We start from the raw sequence: 24,236 nt of genomic DNA, 5'->3' as shown, positions 1-24,236 counted from the left end.
ATATCTACATACTATTTTGTTGAAATCAAATTACTGAGGGATATACATATATCACTAGATACCATGAATAAATTTAAACTCATAAGTTGAGAGAACTCATAAGTAGAGAGAACTCATAAGTTGAGAGAACTCATAAACCGAGGGTAACACCAATCCAGTAGTCAGCACTTAGGTGTTGACATGTATATCAATTATGTGGTCATATTTATAAATTTCCTGTTTACAATACTAAGGTTTTTCTTATCCCAGGTAGAGGTATTTGTTTGGCTTTTTAAACTATTTTGGTCTGAGCGTCACTGATGAGTCTTATGTAGACGAAACGCGCGTCTGGCGTATTAAATTATAATCACGGTACCTTTGATAACTATTTACACCACTGGGTCGATGCCACTGCTGGTGGACGTTTCGTACCCGAGGGAATCACCAGCCCAGTAGTCTATGGCACTTTTGTGTTGACATGAATATCAGTTATATTGTCATTTTTATAAATTTCCTGTTATAAAACTTTGAATATTGTTCGAAAAACAAAGGATTTTCTTATCCCAGGAATAGATTACCTTAGCCGTATTTGGCACAACTTGTTTGGGATTTTTGGTCCTCAATGCTCTTCAACTTTGTATTTGTTTGGCTTTTCAAACTATTTTGATCTGAGCGTCACTGATGAGTCTAATGTAAACGAAACGCGCGTCTGGCTTATTAAATTATAAATCTGGTACCTTTTATAACTATATAGATTACCTTAGCCGTATTTGTCACAACTTTTTGGAATTTTGGATCCTCAATGCTCTTCAACTATGTACCTGTTTGGCTTTATAACTTTTTTGATATGGGCGTCACTGATGAGTCTTATGTAGACGAAACGCGCTTCTGGTATACTAAATTATAATTCTAGTACCTTTGATAACTATTGAGAGTACTTATAAGTTGAGAGAACTGACAACAACAGCATGCTCATGTTTTACCATAACTCAAAACTAGAGGAATAATTTGATATTTGGATTTTAAATTTAAAATAAAAAATATAACATGTATATAAAGAATAAATAAATTTTAAATTTTAAATTTTAAATAAAAATTTGAGCAGCATATAACATGTATATAAAGAATAAATAAATTTAGAATAAAAGTAATATTTTTTTTTATATTTTATAAAGATTAGTAATCCAAACAAATTCTACTTTTGTCCTATTTATATTAATGAAATGATATACAAATTAATACATATTTTCTCTATCATATAGGTTAGTTCAACTAACAAAAATGTAACATTCATACCTCACATGATAATAAAAATTATTTTTTGAAATTTTATATAATTTTTTGGACTACCTTCTTTAGTACATTATATTATCAGTGTTTTGATTTCTTTTTACTTAATCTTTTCGAAACTTAAAATAAATATGTCACTATGAAATTTAAATAAATTGATACAGCTTTGAAAACATTTCGCAATGATCATGTCTATTCTGAGAATCCATATTAAATTACGTAGAACCAAATAACACATGGTCATTAACCTGATATAATACTGATAAGATCAATATTCCAAAACAATGTATTATTTTAAAACTAATTTATTTTGATTGGTCCCATTTAAACTATTGTAGCATTCGCTCCATTTGTTTACAGGTAACTAGATCAAAATACTTCCTGGTTTTAAAACCGAATTCACACAGGGTAGATGTGTAGAACATGTGTGCGAGGGGATAAACATGTCCACGGGCAAAACACCTTTATTTTGGGTGTTTACCCTTGTTCTTCAACTGAATATTGTGGCCACTGCCATTGTTGCTGCAGTGTGTCCAGTAAGCCCCTTCATCGGAAAACCCCCCTGTGACGAAACATGTTCGAAGCCGGTAAGTTATAAATATGATTAGTCGATTTTATTTTTCATTCATACTTAATAACTAGACGTGTATTTAAATGTCAAACTATTTGTTTACCTTACACTTATATCTATAAAATATATTGGCACAATTCCTTCATTATTTACTTACACTTGGTCACATATGTTTATTGATATGTCATTGTATACTATAAACATTACGCATATCAAAAGAATAAAACATTTTTGATCGGTCAAGTGTTCTCATAGAAAGTAAATAAATTAAACGTGTGTGGACAAAACTTTAAAAAATGATTTCGACTAAATGTTTTCTCTGAATATTTATTCCCTTCATTAGCATAATAGACATAATACTGAATCCGTACTAAAATGTTTGTTTATTGCATAATATAAGCTTTAAGAAATAAAAAGGTCAAGAAATAAAAAAACGTCAAAATTATATTTATAAAGATGTGCAAAATATTTAGTTTTTGACTTACTTATTTATGTATGCATGTAATTATTTCAAATTAATTCTATTAGGGCCAATCGATACTTCAAATAAGTATGTTCCATTAACAATACATCACAATAAAAAAAGTACTAGTATTTTGTAGTTTTACGGTGAACATTTTTAAAGCAACATGCATCTTGTTATCTAAAATCAAGGCAATTACTTTCTTTCCTTTCGGAGCACTAAGTTCTTCCCCTGTTTTTGTATTTTTTTTTATTGCTTTGTCTTTGGTTTTCTATGTAATGTTCGTCCTTCCATATTGTTGTCTTTTTATTTAAGATTATAATTTGGAGTGCATTTTTTATGTCTTCTTGTCCTTTTTTAAAGTGATATATTAAGGAAATTTGATGTTATCATTTTAAAATTTAAATGACTATAGAAATATAATGAATTTATAATCTGCATTATTTAGGACTTTAATCTGACATAGCTTTCATAAAGTGCACAATTTGCAACAACAAAACATTTTCTCGGTGTCCGTAAGATACGCTTAACAAAAAAACATCAATGTCATCTGATCGACCATGATGAAACAGAATTTTTATCCAATTGAAAAGGTGTAAGTCTTGTACTATTTTATTTCTGTTTTGCAATATGTCACCTTCATGGCATATCACAACGTTGATGCAAAGGTTTTTAAACAAGAGATGTCATGGCATTAGAAACACGAGGTGCAGGATTCTAAATCCAATTCCCGCAGGATTCGAACTCAAAGTTATACATCCCATATTGCTAGACAGCCCTAGGTCTTACAGACGAAAGACATGGGTTCAGGTAACCATCTACCTATTAAGAGTTTGATCACTAAGTACTTACCCTTCCTGAGCACCTGAGATCACCCCTAGTTTTTGGTGGGGTTCGTGTTGTTTATTCTTTGGTTTTCTATGTTGTGTCATGTTTACTATTGTTTTTCTGTTTGTCTTTTTCATTTTTAGCCATGGCGTTGTCAGTTTGTTTTAGATTTATGAGTTTGACTGTCCCTTTGGTATCTTTCGTCCCTCTTTTAATATCACCAGATCAAATAAAAATTATCAGCAGCATTATACATTAAATATTTTCAACAAATGCGTTATAAAATCATTGTGTGTTATAGTTTCTAGCTAGAATTAATCGACCACAAGAAAAGGTAAAATCATAGTGTGTAAATTGGTGGCTCGGTCTTGTTTTTGTAATCATAACTCACTTTCATAATTTATGTACTTCACTTTCTACATATTTATAGTAATTTCCGCATGGTTTTAACTAACAATGAAGAGATAAAGGTTATCGTATTAGAGGAAGTGACATTATATCTCAGATTCAGGTATTCCATTTTATTTAATATTTCCGGTTTTCCAGTGGATATTCCAATCTGATGTTTACTTTTTTTTTATCATTTGAAGTGTTTTTACTATTTATCAAATATAACTACGCATTTTCATTTCTTTTTGTTAAAATTCATTTCATGATCGTTTTTACACTTCAAAGGGTGCATGACCTTAATGTAATGACATGTGTGAAAGAGGTTGGGATTAGTATCAATTTTGATAAGCATTATGTAAAACTGATATCAAGCACATTAAAACAACTTCCTCTTAAAAGGTGTCTACGGTCCAAATTGATTCTTAGAGGTAGCTAATATCTTTTATATATAATGTACAATATATCAAATATGCATCTAATCATTTGCGCTCCAAAATTAAATCAAGTGCTTTCTACAAACGTTTTATAGCTGAATGTATTAAAATATTAAATATGCATGTTTATACAATAACGTGTTGTACTTGTGTGTTTTTGTTCTTTTTCTTATTCATTTTTTATCTTTTTAAGTGTTTTTACTATTTATCAAATATAACTACGCATTTTCATTTCTTTTTGTTAAAATTCATTTCATGATCGTTTTTACACTCACTGGTAACGGTATACTTCAAAGGGTGCATGACCTTAATGTAATGACATGTGTGAAAGAGGTTGGGATAAGTATCAATTTTGATTAACATTATGTAAAACTGAAATCAAGCACATTAAAACAACTCCCTCTTAAAAGGTGTCCACGGTCCAAATTGATTCTTAGAAGTAGCTAATATCTTTTATATATAATGTACAATATATCAAATATGCATCTAATCATTTGCGCTCCAAAATTAAATCAAGTGCTTTCTACAAACGTTTTATAGCTGAATGTAGCAAAATATTAAATATGCATGTTTATACAATAACGTGTTGAACTTGTGTGTTTTTGTTCTTTTTCTTATTTGGTTTTGTTTTGATTGTTTTTTTTAATGTGTTTTGTTTGCATTAATTGAAAAATGCTGTTATCTTGTAATATATATCATTCTTATTTAGTGTAATTATAGACAAAGAAGTATGAAAAGTGACAAATTTCAGCGGCACAATCTTACTTGAAATATATATCAACAAGCTCACTTCTGTCAAGATCATGTGCCTAAAAATGAACTTTCCCCGGGAATACTACCAGTGGGTTTTTAACTAAAAGACATAAATAAATCAAACTTTCAAATCTTAACACTGAAATACGAGTTTAAATCATCACATAAATTATGAAAAGAAAACTTTGGCTGTTGTACTCTGTCATTATTAAAATATTACCAAAGAGACATTGATGTAAACTTGCAAGGTGAATTTTATATAAATTGAACTTATTTACAAACATCCAAACCCGGAAGAATCAGCGAAAAAAAACAATATTCGTTGCCGGGTTACGGTTTATATCGTAGTATTTACATTTAATATTTTAATTAAAATGTTTATCATCTGATTTTGTCCAAAGAGATTTGTTATTTGTTATTGTGCAACATAAGTTTGTGTCAAATATACAATATGTTAGTCTGATTCTGTTAAAGAGCACGATGTCAAAAGCAATTCTATTTGTTTAAGTTATATACAAATATCAGCAAATTTCAGTCCTTCCCTCCACTGAAATGGAACACATGTTTCTGCAACAACGTGTCAACTGAACATGCACTGTCAACTAGAAATTTTCCTAAAATTAGAAATAAAAAAAAGTTTCTTATGCAGAAAATAAATTTTACACCCAAACCCTCCCATAACCTTAAACAGTAGTGTAACAGAACAACATAAGAACAAACTTTAGAAACTAATTGAAAAGGGCTTAACTCAGATCGATATAAAGCAAATGAAAATAGAAAAAAAAAATACAAAATCAACAAATAACAGATTTGAGAGTACTCGCAATTACTTAAAGCTGGTACAAAGGCAATATTCACTCATAAAAACATGTGTCTGAGACAGAAATTTCAATCGGTACACACCAAACACGCAATGGGTGTAGTATAATGACCTCATTACGTGTCAGAGAAAAACACGACCCTGTAAACGTATACATATCCATCAAAATATCTATAAGTTCTGGGATTTCTACAAAGAATAAAGTTAAATTAAACAAAGACCTGTAATGTAATTAATAATTTGATTGATAAATATGTTTTTATATCTTTGAAATATTTATAAACATTCGATTTCACCTTAAAATTATGTAAACATATCCAACAGTTCAAACTTTAAAATTGATCTTCTGTAATCTATAATGTGATGTGTCTTCCTGCTCCATAACACGAATGATATTATTGTACCGAAAAAGTTCATTTACAATTCAACCAGGAAGACAATGCGATAATCGGGATATGACCCTGAGGTTACTAGCACAATAAAACCATGCTTTGTAATGCTTTTATTGAAAAGTACTAGATGTTTAATAAACAAATACATGTACATACCAAAGATAATATATAACAATTAGGGGCTTGCGTACAAACTTTTAAGCCTGGTATCTATGATGAGTTAATCTATAATGAAAGAACTCCGACAGTAATAACCTATATTGATATTATCCGATTTAAATAGCACATAGCTCAAACTCAAAGTCAGAAACCAGTACATGTCATTAAGTGGTTGTCGTTTATTACTTACAAAAGTATTTGTTTTAAGTTCTTAGCATAATTTCTATATTCATGTAGTTTGTTTTCTTTTGTGGATTGTTTCACAGAAATCATACCGTAGCATTTTATTTTAGCTTACCTTACTGAATGGGTTTTGTCGAAAGCCATATGGTTAACTGTTTTTATAGAATATTAATATTCCCTGCGTCGTACATACTTTTCTGCCAAAGGATAAGAAGTTAATAAAGTAATAACTAATAACATATTCACTAGATTTCTTCTATTATAATTATAATATAATATGGTTTAGCATAAAGATGCGATTGGTCTGACATAAAACAAAGAATTTCAAGATGCCAGTTCCTATATAAAAACAATAGTGTACCAAGTCAGGAATATGACAGTTGTTATCCATTCGTTTGATGTGATTGAGCTTTTGCAATGGATAATTGATTTTTTTTTTTGTAATTTAACTGTTTGCTTGATAAGACAATTTCTTCAGCTTCTGTTATTTTATCCATATTTGTATCTTCTTTGTGGATCTGAACATCGGTAAACTACTTATGTCTCTTTTTTACTCTGTAAATGTATTGTCTGAGGATGACATGAAGGAGAGTGAAAATATTTAACACTTTATATATATATTTAAGGGCCATAAGATGTCAAATTCATGAGTATACCTTATTCTCATATTTAAATAAATCGAATCCAAATTACAACAAAAATCATAAAAAAAATATAAAAAATCATTGAATCGTTATAATGTATCAGCATTTAGTTCGTAATCTTAAATCTTATCATGAATTGTGACGACCTCTTAAGACTGCGGATGATCAAATGAAACAATATAAACATAAATAATAAACAATGAGACAAATAAGTACGTGCAATCAAAGAAGGTCTGTTTGATTTCATTCTATTGATTGAAAATATGTGAATAATACTTTTACCTGTATACGATTGTTTGTACTTTGGCCTGACCAATAAACACAATAATAATTCTTCGTGATTTTTTTACAATCTTTTCAATGTACACATTATGTTTATGCTGACCACGTATACATGGGCAACGAATCCCCACTAAAGGTCAAATAAAATGTTGCATGACTGCGAATTTAAAGCCAGTAATATATCAGCGAAGGTTTGTTTTTAGATTATTTAATCGGGAATTGAACCAAGCTGACTGCTTATAGTGAAATATTGTTTCTATATTGCGCTTTATTAATTTTTTGCGGAAAAAAATAGTAGTATACTTTTTGTATAATATAAGTCCCTTTAAGTTACAAAAAGCCCGGTTAAAACACATTTTACCATTGCTTGATTGTGTAGTACATCCGAACTTGATATACTGTTTCCTTCTTTTGAGGAAGTACATGAAAAACCAAATTAAATGATCAGAAGCGAGAACAGGTATATCGTAATATCAGATTTTTGTCATCTTAAATTACCATACAATTCAAGGTGCAGAAACGACTTAAAAAAATATCGAGATGTTTAACAATTTGTTAAGAAAGTGTGGCTAATAGTCAGCGATACTTTTACAAAGGCATTTGATCGTTATGAAATAGGTTTAACCAAAATTAAATCCATAAAATGAAAATTAAATAGATCTTTAACGACATTGTTTTCACTCATGAATTTCGATTTTGTTTTTCAATCAGATAAAAAATAAAATGATTTAAATTTGCAAAAATACAATTTGTCTGTGACGATTTATAGACAGCTTTTCACTTCAAGGAAAACATAATGAGATTACTTATTACTAATGCAGGAGTCATTTTGCGTCAATAACTGTTTTTCAGGGGTATCATTTGCGCCAAAATATTATTTTTCAAATGTATCAATAGCGCCAATATTCGGAACTCTTTACGTCAATTTACCTGTACACACATATATATATATAATTGATTACTATGATATTTATTCGGGTCTTTTTGGCTTATAAAGTATTCTTATGTAGGAGATAGTTAATCATGATAAGGAACACCTGGAAAGAAATGACTTAAAATGCATTAGCCAGTCCATGTATAGAGAAAGAGGAGACAACCTATTACTTTTCTAAATACTTTTAAATACAAGATATGTCAAAAGAAAAGAAAACAGAAGTTTTTGCTGATAATGTTTTAGGCACATATGTTAATGACACAGTGCTTTGTTCCCACCATCCGTCTGGGCTGAAACTCTATCTGTCGCAAGACGTACTGGTAATGGTGCAGAAGCATTCCACAGGAATTATAATGAACTGTTTTATGAATCGCATCATTCAATGTTTGTGTTTTTTTGGACAATATAGTAAAGCTACAAGCGCTTCTACATACATTTAATTGGGGTGTATTTATTCAGCAGCAGTAAGAAGTAGATACGTTTCAGAAATGGAAACATTTGACGTGTAAACTGCCAGTCCCAAGTCCGAAAAAAAGAGGAGGAAAGTCATTTTTTTATTGGCGCAATCGCATGTTTCATTTTTGGAGCAAATGATACTTTGTAGTTTCGAAACAGGTGGCGCAAACATAGCATTGGAGAAAAAAGTTGTGGCGCAAAAGGACGCATTTTCCCCTTACTAATAACTGCTCACACAAAAAGTTGTGTTAGAAGTTTTGGGAACTCTTATGTCACTTTTTCCTTCTTTTTGCTCTTCTGTTTGTTATTTTTTTATTAACTTTATATATTCTTAGATTTTTGTTGGTTTTATTTGTTGTATTGTCATTGTATTTTATCCGCTCCTTGCGTGGCAATGTCTTCATTCTTGTCTTTCAATTACTCTTCTGTTATGTATGTTATTCTTTCATATTATGACTAATTTCCTTGGATTGAATCTTTTTATTGGTTTAGAATTGGTTTAGGAAGAAGATCGGGTGCGTGCGCCGTAAAATCAAATTAAAGAATTACCAAAAAAAATATTTATTTTTTTTAAATATTCTTAGTTTCTGTAATGTAAAAGCGATATTCGAAATATTCGATATCACTGGATAAAACATTTCGAATGCTAAAAACAGTGGTTATAAAATTAAATACAACTAAATTAATCATTTTAATTCAAAGTTCTATTCTTTTTTCTACAATAACCATCAACTGATGCTTTTTGTTAGACCACTTGATCTGGTTATTTTGAATAATAAAAACGTCTGCGTTTTATATCTATGTTAGTTTATTACGTCCTTATTGTTCAAATGTGTTAGTATATAAATTTATCATATCCTAAATGAAATTATTATGTCGATTTTTACATTACAATATAAAACTTAAAAGTACAACTCTAACAAGTTTTATTATGTAGTTGGTTTTAATGTATCTTTGATATCTTTCACCTCTCCCTTAAAAGGTGTATTTTATGATATATTACATATGATTTTTTTTATATTGCACATTATTTATATTGTTATTTATAAATGTGATACATGTTTCTATCAAAAAATATCTGCATGTTACTCATGCTTCGTAAGGATTCCAATCACCCAATTCAATTAGATTTTAAAAATGCTACCTCTCAAAGGGAATTATACTTACACAAAACCTTTGGTATGCATGTTCCGACTAAGGTTCTCGATTTCATTCTTGAGCAGTTGGCAACATCTGATTATTGCATTACGGCATAATTTGCTGATTCACATGCTGTCTAATTTGATTGATAACAAATATAAATAAGTTAATTCAGCCTTTCATTTCAGTTGCTGTGTTTATCTAACGAGTGTTTGATCCAAATAAATTGAACACAGATATCATTGAATGACTATAAAACTTATCACATTTTTTGATAATAGTTATCAAAGGTACCAGGATTATAAGTTTGATAAATTTCGTTTATATTCAATGTTTTCTTTCTTTTTTATATCTAAGAATATTTTTTTTATGTAATGTATCTCAATTTATGTTCTTCCTGCTAATGTGTATATGGACACATTTTAGTTGATGGAGATAAAAAAAAAGAGACTTCCACTTGCGGAAGTATTTGTTCTAAACTAACTTTCCATTTAATTCTTCCTCCAAAACTACTATATCATAACATATGTAAAGATATCTTTCCTTCTGAAAAGTGCACGGATTCAAGTAATTTTATGGTATCTTTTCACGTAAAACTTAAAATATTTTGATTGTAGCATAGCTATTTAAAAAAATCAGCATATCAAGCAAATTTGTCGTAATTTTGTTTTTAAATAACCATATAAGGAAAACATATTTTCTGTAATTAGATCTTAGAGTTCTGAGTATGTAAATCATTTTCTGTAAATTATTTTCTATCATGGCTTCCTGATCTAACCAAAATCTTTGTTCATATTTAACCAACATATTTAAGTCATTATATCCAACCAGGAAGAGCGAAACAATGAGATAGTAAGGATATGACTTTTGGCGAACTAGCAATAATTGGTAATGCTTGATATGTTCTTAAGGTGGCTCGGGACTATTCGACTGCGCATAATTTCACGCATGAATTACAAAAGTATTTGTTGTAAATTCGATATAATTTTTTCAAATATTTTCATTGATTATTAATGTTAAATCATTGTAGTTATGTGACTTATAGAATATTTTCGTTATTATCCGTATTTGTAAAAGGGTCAAAATGAAATTTCACCCATTTTCACCATTTTCCCGCCAAAATTTAGGTTTTAAGGCAAAATATTTTTTTTCCTTATCGGTGACCTATGTTTTTTATTTGCTCATTCTTTGAAGCTATATTTCAGCTTTTTATATTACAGTTTTGGACCAATTGTCATAGAACTTTTTTTTTTATATTCCTATAAAATATGTCAACACCTCTATTTTCCCTATCATTTCATTGAAAAATGGTCCCTTTTACATACCTGTTTAAAAGTAAAATTTTGAGTTTAAATGGTCCGTGACCCCCTATTTTTTCGACCAATTTGATTCACTTTCTGTAAAGAATAAAATAACAAAAAATACCTAAAACTTTAACGACTTCGTCAACAGAAATTTATCTTAGCGAATATTATCAAAAAATGTTAAGGGCATAATTGCAAAAGAAATAAAGTAAATGACGAACTGCAATCATTAAAAGTCAAAGATGCGAAAACAAATGTGACTTACGGGCAAATCTTTTAAAATACGTTGAATGTATTTTTTCGAAATAAAAGTTGGTTGATTCTTTATAAAAAGGCGAAAGATGTCACTATTGTGTTTATTCTTAATGTCGACATCTAAACTTTCCATCTTTTGATAAAGTCCATGTATAAATCGGTCGTATATGGATCAAAGGAACCAGACGTATAATTTGTTAGAAGGGAGGGGCGTTTATGTTATCGATGTTTTATCAAGAATTCAGTAGAAAGAATGCCTAACTAATATTGATAACAACTTTTTATTACGAGGGGGAAAAAATTAAAAGATAAGATATGGGGAGACATCAACCCAAAACGAAATCTACAAAAGACGAGTGTCTTTACCAAATTTTTAGACTTAGTGGCATATTTCCTATTTTTATGACTTGGTTCTTTTATCACGCTCTTTATAGCAAATACCTAAATAGAGTTTTCGGTTGTTTTTATCGTAATAATTACATTAGATGTATGTTTCATTATAATACTTTATTCTGATTAACTAACTGCACATCACGTGTTATTTCGTAAGCAATTGCATCACTCAATAAAACTTTTCATTCATGATAACACGTGGTCCCACAATAAAGTGCACAGGTGAATTAAATAAAAACAATATAAAATTCGTGTTTTCTTGATAATGGCTAAAACATGTAATTATAAGTATTGAATGCTTCTTTTTGTAACTTCATAGGGTTGTAAAAGCGTTGACCGTGCGCACATTTTCAGAACGAAGCGCTTCCGCGCTTCATACAAAATGTACTTCGGTCAACACTTTTACACCCCAATGAATTTACAAAAAGAAGCATTCAATTCTTAAATAAAACTTTTATCGTAGTTATTTTTGTGATCCTTTCTTCAAATCTAATCAAATCAATTTTTCGTCAAATATGAATTGCAAGATTTTTCTTGCGAAATATGTATAATCCAGAAGATATATCAAAACATAAATGAAGAAAGGATCACAAATATAACTACGATAAAAGTTTTATTACGATAAAAACAACCGAAAACTCTATTTAGGTATTTGCTATAAAGAGGGTGATAAAAGAACCAAGTCATAAAAATAGGAAATATGTCACTTGAAATCAAATCAATTTTTCGTCAAATATGAATTGCAAGATTTTTTTTGCGAAATATGTATAATCCGGAAGACATATCAAAACATAAATTGCTTTTCAATTTTTCTAATATAAGAATTTATTGACCATTAAAACTATCCACAAAAAATGTCCATGTGATCATAAGATATCTATCACGAGACAAATGCACTATATTACATCTAAATTTTCCGTCATTTAAGGAAGTACAAGAATCAACAATTCAATAACTGGAACGAGGCAGTATGTAGATTTTATTAAAGTTGAAACAATTAGAATTCAAAACAAATAAAGAAAATCAAATACAATATTCAATTAAGCATATTGTTCAGGACGGGCTAAGTGGTTGACAATTCTCATTGTCCAGTGAGCCTTCATATCTAAAGATCTTTGTCATGCATACTATGTTTGCATTAGTTTTAAATATAAGTTGCTTTGTTCTAGAATATATCCTGCTTTTGTAGTTCATTTTTTGCGTAACGTTGTACAAAAGTCTTTAAATTTTAAATTTTAATTTTTTCGCACACAAACTGTTTTCCTGTGTTCCTTGTTGATGAATTAAGATGCTTATATCTTATTTTATTTTTTCAAGTTTTAATACGCAACTAATTTTGAATAAAATAAATATTAATCATTAAAATTAAATTAACGGTACCAATTTTTCTTGCACCAGATGCGCATTTCGACAATACATGTCTCTTCAGTGATGCTCGTGGCCAAAATATTTGCAATCCAAAGCATATATAAAAGATGAAGAGCTATAATCCAAAAGATCCAAAAAGTAGAGCCAAATCCGTGAAAGGAATGAGAGCTTTGCATGAGGGAGATACATTCCTTAACTTGTTCAATTATCTTGAATCATTTTAAAATCGACGGTAACTTTTGTTTTCAAAATGCATGTTGTATTGTTTCGGTATAACGTAAGCACATTCATACAGTGTGCATTAAACCTAAAACCAATTACTTAAATCTCAAAACATTTGAAAACCAATTCAGTTCTTTTTCCCAAAGAGCTTTTTGTGTAATACTAGTTGTAAAATATATTAATTACAATTTTGTTTTATATTCTTCAGCCTCGAATTCCCCATGGAGATCCGTTTACATGTAAAGCTGGTTACAACTTTGGTTTGTTTATTGATTAGTTGTTTATTTCATAATATAGCGAACACATATATACACCGGGGGAAAACACAATACAAAAAATAACACAAAGAGACATCATAAACATTACATAATCATGCGTTCACTTTACCTTCATCAATTAAAAAAAAAAGTATAAAAACTCGTGTGATGCCTGTTGCCAGGATCTCTATTGTATGATGTTAAGTATTTATTTAAATAAAAAATTCTTAGTAAAAGTTTTAAAGAAGAAAAAATAAATTACCATAATAGATTTAGCTAACAGAATTTAAAGGAGCACTGAATCACTAAAAAATATGCAAGGTCTTAATTTGGCTTTAAAATCATTCGCGATATAAAACAAAATCAAATGAAATGTGTATATCGATTGTTAAATAGTATGTACAAAGTCCTAATTTTCAGGTTATCTTTTAACCAACGATATTGTTAGATGGTTGCTATATTTTTAAACCAACCTCCGAGGAGATATTATTATTTTTTTATGCTTTGTTTATATATTGTAGAATGGGAAGATTTTAATCAAACATATGGATTAGAGTTTGCATTCCTTTTGAATAACACAGCTTCCAAACTATTCAAGCCGCCAATTTTGACTAACATCGCCTTACATCCACTTCCTTACAAGAACAACATATCGTTCAGTCCTGCACTTAATGCTACTTTCAAAATTCAGTTTTTAGGAGAAGCAAGTCTACCAGGTAAAGATTAATGAAAACTTCCTTTATCTAAATTACAATACATCAATAGACAGGAGTAAAATAAATAAAGTACGTGAAAGTATGCATGAAAACAAGTTATATCTACTGGAAGGGAGAAAAAATGTATCGCGATCAAATGAGAGTACTTAAACAGAAAAAGTCGTTTCTGACCACCTAGAAGTGAAGATTAAATTTTATATAAAAACAAATAACCGAGCGATAGGAACCCCATTAACACCGGGGTGATCTGAAGTGCCCTGTTGTGGTAAGCAGACCCTGCACCACATTAGGCATCCGTCTTATTGCTCATGTTAGTACCACCCGATCGTAAGTCTGATTCGGTAGTCCACGTTTGAGGTTTAGATTGTAGTTACGACAAGCATCGACAATGTTTTCCTGTGATTGGTATTGTATTGAGTTTTAAAGAGTTTCACAATTAATCGTTCAATCCAGTTCTAATATTCAAACCTCCATCTTAGTTAAGATTAATACATTTTAATTAATTGTAATACATTTAATTTATATTTAATTATATGAATAACTAATATTAAAAAATTATTCATTAAATTAAAATGAACTAAAATTTCAGAAACAAAAGCTATACTTCTGACATTTGAAAGTCCAGTTTTTCAAAACCAAGCTTACGGTAATCTCATCGACAATGCGTATAGTGTTCAGAGGGAGAAAAATCGTGATGGCAGGATTTACCGATTATTCGATTTTTCCCATTACAGTCCAGACTCGTATGATGTGGAACGACCAGTAAGTTTATCTATTCAATTCTATATATTTTTAAACTTCGGTCAAATCGGTTAATGCAAGATAATATAATTAATGAGTTCTTTGTAATAGAAACGAACTGTCAAGTTATAAGCCTGATGTTTTGTATGAGTTTGTACAACTAGAAAGACAAAGTCAATGCAGGTGTACATTTCCTACCAGCTCAGTTGTTTCGATTTTGTGTTCACATTAATTGTAATTTTGTGTCATGGCTGTTTATAAATTGAAAGGTTGTAACAAATTCTGCATTAAAAAAAAAAAATTGTTAAGAAAATTCTAATTTTCCCGCAAATTGTCAAATAACTTATCGTACGTCGTGAAAAAATTAATTTATTCTACTCTAATTTGGATTAGACAGTCATTTATTTTGCTAATTTTTATGGCAATTTTTTTTTTATTTCATTCCAGATTCCTATCTCTTATCCTTGTCTTTATGGATTGGATGACTGTGATGGTGATAGAAAGATTTACACAATAACTCTTACTAGTATATCTATGAATAGTACTTTATCTTCCAAATACTTTAAATGTAGTCGTACCACTTGCTCACTGAGTAGTTTGACATATACAGTTAGTGTGGTTCCAGGTAAATTTTTTATCCATTAATGTATTAGATCATTCTGATATTAGTTCTAATACATAAAATTATATTCTTCCTGAGGACTAATGAATACAAATATCACTTTTCATTTTATGCATGATGGACTCACTACGACATCGAACATCAAAAAACAGGATACATGAAAATAAAAATATAGAAATTCAGTACAAGATGTAAATACAATTGAAAAAACAAAAAATAAAATATGGATCAAACTCAAAAATAATATGAAATTCTGAAAAAATAAAACAGGTTCTATTCTCAATTTAATAATCTATCTCACGAACATTTAACTGTCCTGAATAATATGTATTATACATCACCAGACGTTCAGCAGCCAATAATCAGCCAAACATGCGTTTCAGTCTGACAAATTGTGAACGAACTAAAGCAAAGTTAGCAAACCTTCACTATCAAACGAAGGCACGTTTTAAAAATCATACAACCATTGTAGATTCCCAACTTTGCACATGTAGATCAAATTGTGATGTGGTAATATGTTGTTTCAAATGTCCATGTTGTATCTTCTAATATAAGTAATAATAAAAAATCTTCATCAATATCAAAATACTGGTGCATTTACATGTAGAATGGGCAAAACAAGTCACAGAAATATTCAACATTATTAAGATCTATAAAATCATAACTTGTATACAATCATGGTGTGTTTGCTTCACGCATATGTTTTTAATCTGGCTAAAATTTTATTATACAATAAAATGTTTTTATAGTTATAATTATTATTTTTTAGTTCGCTATAATGATTGGAATACAGTATCTGCAAAAGCTCGTAATCCGGATTTCGAGAAGTGGAATGCAACAATAGCGACAACTTTTTATCCTTTATCTAATGATATACATGTTGTTTTCGAACACAGGAATACTTACAGTTCATATTACGTGAAATATACAGGCCGAGATTACGAGGTAATGTAATAATGAAAAATGTGTTAACAAAAATACTGAACTCCAAAATAAATTCATAAAGGGAAGTCAATAGATTAAGGCAACAGTAGTATATCACTGTTTAACAGTTATTATTCGATTAAGCTAAAGCAAATCCGGGTAACATACTTAAATCGACGGGAGAACATGAACTATTAATGGAAAACAGCGAAAGAACAGACATAGACACCAGAAACAAAATATAAACGCGCATCACTTACAAAACCTGACAAAACCGAACACTATACTATGATCATCTATTCTAACCATGTCCTTTTAATTCCCTTTTTACTTAAAGACTTCGTTCACATTAGTGATGCCCCGTCCCCCGGCTGTTATAGTAGTAGTATTATTTATTGTGAAATGAGAAGTTATTCCGGTTGGGGCAATTTAAATCAATGAATGACGCTTTTACTATTAATTTAATACATACCTCCTTTTTATAAGGATACCGCCTAACAGTTCATATAAATACCACTTTTTTTTTAATTATATGTAAAGTTACAATTACAATACATTTCTTTTCCTTTCAGAAAACTTCCTCGCAAAGCCATACCTTCAGAAATGTTCCACCTGGACATTATGAAATTGAGGTAAGAATTAGTTCACCTTTAAACTGATAAATTAACCACTTCAAATCGCATGCTGAATATTTTTTAAAAAAATATAAGAAAATTTTTGAAAAGCATTCACCATGACTCTACTCAAATAGAGCAATGACAACGTAGGCCGAATATAACTCTCACTAATTGGTACTATTTTGAGATTCACTGCGTTTAAGGCAACATTAAAATCGACGCTAGTATAAAGTATCAACGATATGTTTATGCTTAAGTCGCCATTTATAATTATATAATGATTGAAATGAAGGCGTCCGTTTAGTTTTGCGGATGCAAAAATTCACAGTCACGCTCGGTAGAATTAAGAACACTTGAACTCCGATGCTATAAATCTTTTATTTATCAACTGTTTTGATTCGTGCGCCACTTATGAGTCTCGTGAAGACGACACACAAAACTAGCGTTCAAAGTATTAACCCATGTATCTTATGAGTGTTTATTCTATTCATTTTGGTTCACAAAATTTATAAAGTGTTATTTTATTTGTTGTCATTGTCGAAGATACTATACAATAACAATAAATAATATAAATCGTTCTTTTGTTTTTTCTTGTGGTGCTTTTTACTAATTTCTTCTAAGATGTATACAATAATTCTATCACTTGTACACTTTTTTCTTCTCCATGAATTCTTCTTTCTTTCTGTAATAGTCATTGTCAAGTGCATGACTCTCTTTATAAAGAAAAAATACAGCTAAATATACACTGCTCAAGTTGTTGCATTTATTGCAGTCATTCTGTTGACATGATGGCTACTATGCAAAAGGTTTTTATCCTAGCTGATCTGCTTAACAAACATTAACAATGAAAACTGCCAATTTAACAAGTTGTTGGTATTTGAAATATGTGGTCAAATCTATTTGCAAAACAAACGTTTTCCTATCTTAAACTTGGCCCTTTTCTCATAGCAGTTTTTGTTGTGTGTGTTTGTTGGTTATCTTTATCAAATTTCATTTATATGGTCAAGGATTGGAATTGTCTCATTCCGTTCCAAAAGATACAAGGGGTTGAGCGAAAACGGATTTTTTGAAAGTTATCTTGTTATCCATTCGTTTGATATGTTTAGCTTTTAATTTTGCCATTTGATTAGGGACTTTCCGTTATTAATTTTCCTCGAAGTTCAATATTTTTGTGATTTTACTTTTTGTCTGCATTTAAAAATTATGTTTTATTATACTCATTATTTTCCCAGAGATAAAAGATGTAGTACGGGTCTAAACGGGACCAACGGTGAAAATAGGAATGTCGGTGTTGAATTTGTTTCTCTTGGTTTTTTTAATTTATTTGGGTACATTCTGAAATAGTTTGTCACTGAATATCTACTAACGTTTTATAATGAGATTTTTAGGCTTAAAAATACGATTGTTTACATCCCCTCACACAATATTGTCGACAGTCGTTTTGGGTGTCACTGAATCCATTTTCTTTACTGACACTCTATCCTGGTATCTATGATGAGTTAATCTGCCTCAGTCTCTAGTCTGTGCATTTGAGTCCTGTATCCTGAAGTTCTTTTCTTTTCAAACAGTTTAATGAATGATTAAATCTAAAAAAAAATATCTTTTTTTAAGGTTAAGTGTTGTAGAGAGGACTATTCATGTATCGAGTACAAAAGTTTTCACGAAATTGTTATAGGTACGTATCGTATAGGTTTCAGTAGTGAGAATTTATAACACAGTTTGACGCTACAAAATAATTTTGTACAGAGCAGTAACGTTATGAGTAATGCCCTATACTTAAATGAAACAGGTTAGCAAAGTAAAATGTTAATATATTTTATACGATTTGTAACTCATTTTCTATTATTTTTATGTTTAACATTAAAAATAAACATGACAACAAATAGTTGATGAACAATTTACTGAGACTCAGTTTTTGGTTTGGGTGTTGTCACTCAGACCTTATTTTTTCCCTTTACTTAAATATGTATTGTATTGTAGAAAATTGTTTGTCTTTTCGTCGGTTTTTCATTTTTATACCCTCGAAGTAAATGAAAACAAAAACAAAACTAACACCGATGGTAGCAATAAACTGTTAAGTTTTTGCCAAAGAAAAAGTTTAATCGTTACATGCATTTATAAAAACAAATCAAATAACAATCATGTATTGAGCTTTTGATTTTGCCACTTGGTTTCCCTTTTTGAATTTTCCTTTGAGCTCAGTATTTATGTGATTTAACATTTTGCATCTCATATTTTCGTTAAATTACGTCAAACAGATTTTGTGAAAATATAAACGTGTTTGTAAACATTTCATTAGTTTCTTAATCTATTTGCCGATCATGATATGAAAAAACGGATTGTCAATAAGCACTTTATATAAACCCATTTTATAGGCTTAAGTAGCTGTCAACTGTCTTCTTTTTTAGCACTATAATTTTCACATTTTACAATTCCACAGGAGCTAAAACCCGAATTCACAATCCTTGCTGTGTATAGTTACTTTAAATGCGAGAGGATTGTATAGATATTTGACTTAAATAATACTGATAGCGGATGAACGGGTACTAACTAATGTCTGATGAAAATCTAAAAGATTCTATCTAATAGATGTATTTTACTTTAAGAATCTAATGGTGGAACTTTTCATTTTTTTCTTCTCCTATGCACTGTAAGATTTGTTGTGCTTTTCGGTTCTGTTTTGTCCTTTGTTTGATCCTCACAAGCACTGATCATATGAAATACTTTATAACTGTATGTTGACCGTTTCCTATTTCTTTATTACATTGATGGTGCCGTTAGTCTTACTGACGCATGACCCACGTCTCGTTTTGTGTATAATTATTTAAACAACGCTTTATCGAAGATGTATATTTTCTTTTCAGAAGCAAACAGAGATTTAAACAGCATAAATGAAAAAACAATTATACATACCATATTTGCAACTGTTTCCGGTACTTGTATAGCAGTAATTTTATTAATAACTTTAGCTTGGTTAAAGAAAAGAAGACGAAAAAACATATCTAGTGAGTATTTAAATATACCAATCTAGCTATCATCGTCAAATGTTTTTTTATAGAACTTAATTTCAATAAGATATCCCGTGTATGTCATATTTAAAATGTATGTTAACGTGCTCTTAATACAGTTCCAACTTTACTTTACGCGAGCAGACACTAGCTTCTTTATAATATACAAGAACCATAAAATAAATTTAGTTATGATTAACTAGATTTGATTATAAACTCTTCCGTATACTTGTGGTATATAAGGTGCGTCGGCTAGAAATCGACCTTATGCAAATGAATATTAATACATCTGTTGACCTTTTTCGTGTTGAAAAAAATATCTGTAAAAAGTATGTTACTATTTGAAATTTAGTTGTGATACAAAAATACCGCCTAATTCAAATTCATGTTTTATCTGGTATATGAATTTTCCAAATTCAATCAAAGTCTTATATATACCTCAGGAATAGATTATCTGTACAATAGCTGTATTTTGCAAATTTTTAGGAATTTTAGTCTTTAATTCTCTTCAACTTCGTACTTTATTTGGCCTTTTCAACTGTTTTGAATTCGAGCGTCACTGATGAGTCTTTTGTGGACGAAACGCGCGTCTGGCATAAATACAAAATTTAATCCCGGTATCAATGATGAGTTTATTTACAACCACTGGGTCGATGCCACTTCTGGTGGAGTTTTAATTCCCCGAGGGTATTCCCAGCCCAGTAGTCAGCATGTATGTGCTGAAATGAATTATCATTGATATGGTCATATTTATAAATTAACTGTTTACAAAACGTTTGAAATTTTGAAATATTAAGGCTTTTCTACCTCAGGAATAGATTGCCTTAGCTATATTTGGCAAAACGTTTAAGAATAATGGTCCTCAATCCTTTTCCACTTCGTACTTTATTTGGCATTTTTAACTTTTTTGTGATTCGAGTGTCACTGATGAGTCTTTTGTAGACGAAACGCGTGTCTGGCGTTAATACAAAATTTAGTCCTGGTATTTATGATAAGTCATATATGTACATGTATACGTGTAGTTGCATAAGGTCGGTTTCTATCCGATCCAGTTCAATCATTATCATAAAGAGCAATATTAATCAACAAATGAAAACTACTAAACCTGTTTTGACTAATCAGTTTAAGCTAATAAGCGCAAATTGTACTTACTTTTCCAAGGATAAGTTAAAGTGTTTCAACAAATATCTTATTTTACACCTCTGATTAATACGGATTTGACATACTGGTTTAAATGTATAATCTTTGTTATATAACTAGCTGTGTGGTTTTTAACGAACCTGACTGACTTGTAGGTCTTTGCTATATGAAAATCGATATTATACGTTTTATTTAATCAAAACAAATCAAACTGGAGCCCGTCTTCCAAAAATGAAAACCAAGATACACTCTTTACCGACACGTTAAGATATAAACATTGCAGCAATGTGTTATGTTGTATACTAATTGAATATTATTTATCATGTGTTTTCCTTTTTCTTGATTTTATTTTTATGTATTTTTCTTATAATATTATGCTAAATTATAAAATATACTTTGGATATTTCCAGATAATAATAATATCGAACACATTGAACAACACAGTTATGTTATTTTATCTAACACCACTGGTGCTGATACCGATTTATCGATGCAGCTGGAAAGAACCTTTTCTAAACTTCGGATTGAGAATGATTGCATTTTTCGCCGCAACAATTTGAAATATGGTCATGATAATTCAACTGTTCTTATATTACTTCCTGTTGAACACGATTCGTTCAAAATGAAGACGTCAGAGGATAAAAAATATAAAGAAGTTATAGAATCGATTTCGAAAAGAAATATGAAAAATATCTTACTTGTTTACTTTCCATACATCAAAGGTGCAAAGCGTGTTAGATGGTCATTTTTGCAAAAGTTCAAAACAATCCGTCTTACAGAAGATTTCAACAAAATGATAAAATTTATGAATATAAACTGTAAAAACTTTGATAAAAGTGTTCTATGTGGAATAAGATCTGAATTAGAGGTAGAAGTAAAACGGATTCAACTAATATTCCAAACGCAAAATCCAACATCAGCTGATACCGTTGGTAATCCTTTTCAAAATTCAATAGATCGTTTTGGTGTTATGGATTCTACAACTTCTCCAAAAACATTCGATCGTATATCAGAAAGTTATGAACAAGACTCATGCGAAATACATAAACCTATTGAACAAAGATGTCCGATTCATCATCCGCGTTTTCCTCATCAACCTTTTCCTGATAACACGATGTATACAACTAATTTAACAAATATTCATCAATATGAAACTATTCCGCTTTTAGGATCAGTTATTCCTCCTTCGCCAGAGATATCTGAGAGAAAACCAAAATATCATGAACCATTTAGAACTAATTCAGGAGATACTGGCTATGGACCATCACGTATGAATTCATCTTCGGATGATGATCTGCGCAAAGAAGACACCTTGGCCGATGATGAAAGCTTAATTGACCAAATAATGTTAGTAAATAAAGATCACTTGCCATCTACACCTTCCGAGATTGATCCAATGTTAGCAATAAACTTCCAAATGTAAAAATATTCATTTTACATTTATGTATTTAATAAGCTTTAACATATACTTTACCTCAGCATGTATGCAATTCATTTTACAGCCGATCGCATTCAGTGTGAAGTTAAAGGTAATATATTTGGTTGGCTTGCTTGCTCGCTGAACCGTGAAGTCATTAGTAGGGTAGGTAAACTCCTCTCCTTTAAAAGTAGACTAGTTCGACAGATAATAAATCTATCTGTCTATAGGACTAAGATTCTTCGAAAGGAGGTTAGTATATATATACCTTTCTAATAATGACTGCAAGCTTACCAAATATATTACCAGTAACTTCACACTCAATGCAATCGGATGTAAGACAAATGGGAAACTAGTGTACGTGATTAATTCAATAGCATGCTTATTATAATTAAATTAATTTCAATAGTTGCCACAACACTATGAATTATGAGAAATATTTTAACCTTTTCTGGAATCTCACACGTTCTGCATGGAACTTCGATTTGGAAAATCAACGCAGTAATGTATTAAGTCCAGATCATACGGATTAATTATAAGTATTATCTATCCGCAATATTTTAACTATGAAAGCGCAACATGTACAATTATGTATTTAAAACGATTGTTGTACACAAAAATTATAAGAGATAGTATTTGAACGTGAATCTCGTCTTCTTTGATTTTTTTAGTAATCCTTTCGTAGTTTTTGTATGACTCCATAGTTCCATTAGAGTTGGGTATAGGTTTTTGTTATATATAATCTATTAAAATATTTTAGATCTGCAATATCATGTCAGTATTACTTCAGATCTGTGCTGTAAAATTTGCATTCGTTTATTAAAATTGTGTTTAATGATTTCCTGGGTTTTTCTTTCTTTATATTCTATTGTGTCTATTTGAAAAATATTTTTACTTAAATAGTTAGCTGTTAAATGATACGGAAGTACTCCAATAGACAAAAATGCCTTCGCATATTCAGAGGTTCATCTAGAAATTGACAATGAGGTCGGTTGAAAACAAACTTCAACCCACTATCATTTTTTAAATGTCCTGTACCAAGTCAACCCACCATATTTTTTTACAATGTCCTGTACCAAAACAGGAAAATGGCCGTTGTTATCTTAAAGTTCGTTTCTGTATGTGTTGCATTGTTGTTTTGGTTTTTTTGCACGTCAGTGTTTTTATTGTTTCGTTGTTTTCCTCTTAAAGATGATGACATCATGTGTTTACCTCAGTTTAAGTTTGTAACACGGATTTGTTTTCTCTCAAACGATTGATGATTTTTGGACAGCGGTATACTACTGTTGCCTTTATTTATATTGACAAATCTATAACTATTTAGCAATTTAGGGTTCTCTGTCAAAAAACAAAGTGCATTTTGAATAATTACAACAAAGTATTATTTAATGACTAAAAACTCATGTAAAAGTTAATTCATGTGACCTTTTATATGCACCTAAGGTCAAAGGTCACAGAGTGCAAAATAAAATTACGCTGCAATTTCAAGCTTACATATTAGGAAAACGATAAGACTTTGCTGCATACATACAGA

General features: G+C 30.1%; 1 protein-coding gene across 4 annotated transcripts; it reads left to right on the top strand.

The window, feature by feature from the left end:
- The first annotated feature begins 1,643 nt into the window (after nucleotides 1–1,643).
- On the top strand, nucleotides 1,644–23,541 carry LOC143075083 (uncharacterized). 4 transcript variants are annotated; one of them, XM_076250378.1, is made up of 11 exons: nucleotides 1,644–1,856; nucleotides 3,433–3,465; nucleotides 13,469–13,520; nucleotides 14,039–14,233; nucleotides 14,823–14,995; nucleotides 15,422–15,599; nucleotides 16,366–16,541; nucleotides 17,093–17,152; nucleotides 18,749–18,812; nucleotides 20,002–20,142; nucleotides 21,696–23,541. In XM_076250378.1, exons 1-11 carry the CDS (start codon nucleotides 1,713–1,715, stop codon nucleotides 22,706–22,708), a joined length of 2,229 nt encoding a protein of 742 aa, XP_076106493.1. In that variant the 5' UTR covers nucleotides 1,644–1,712; the 3' UTR covers nucleotides 22,709–23,541. The 4 variants fall into 4 exon arrangements, 3 of the variants coding, with proteins under 3 accessions (XP_076106493.1, XP_076106500.1, XP_076106509.1); XM_076250385.1 differs by lacking the exon at nucleotides 3,433–3,465 and having other exon boundaries at nucleotides 1,645–1,856; XR_012978228.1 differs by lacking the exon at nucleotides 18,749–18,812 and having other exon boundaries at nucleotides 1,646–1,856; nucleotides 21,696–21,835.
- The last annotated feature ends 695 nt before the right edge of the window (nucleotides 23,542–24,236 follow it).

This window comes from Mytilus galloprovincialis, chromosome 1 (assembly GCF_965363235.1).
Source record: "Mytilus galloprovincialis chromosome 1, xbMytGall1.hap1.1, whole genome shotgun sequence".
NCBI classification, from domain to species: domain Eukaryota; kingdom Metazoa; phylum Mollusca; class Bivalvia; order Mytilida; family Mytilidae; genus Mytilus; species Mytilus galloprovincialis.
The sequence above is the reverse complement of the archived record's forward strand: the minus strand, read 5'-3'. Positions and strand labels throughout refer to the sequence as shown.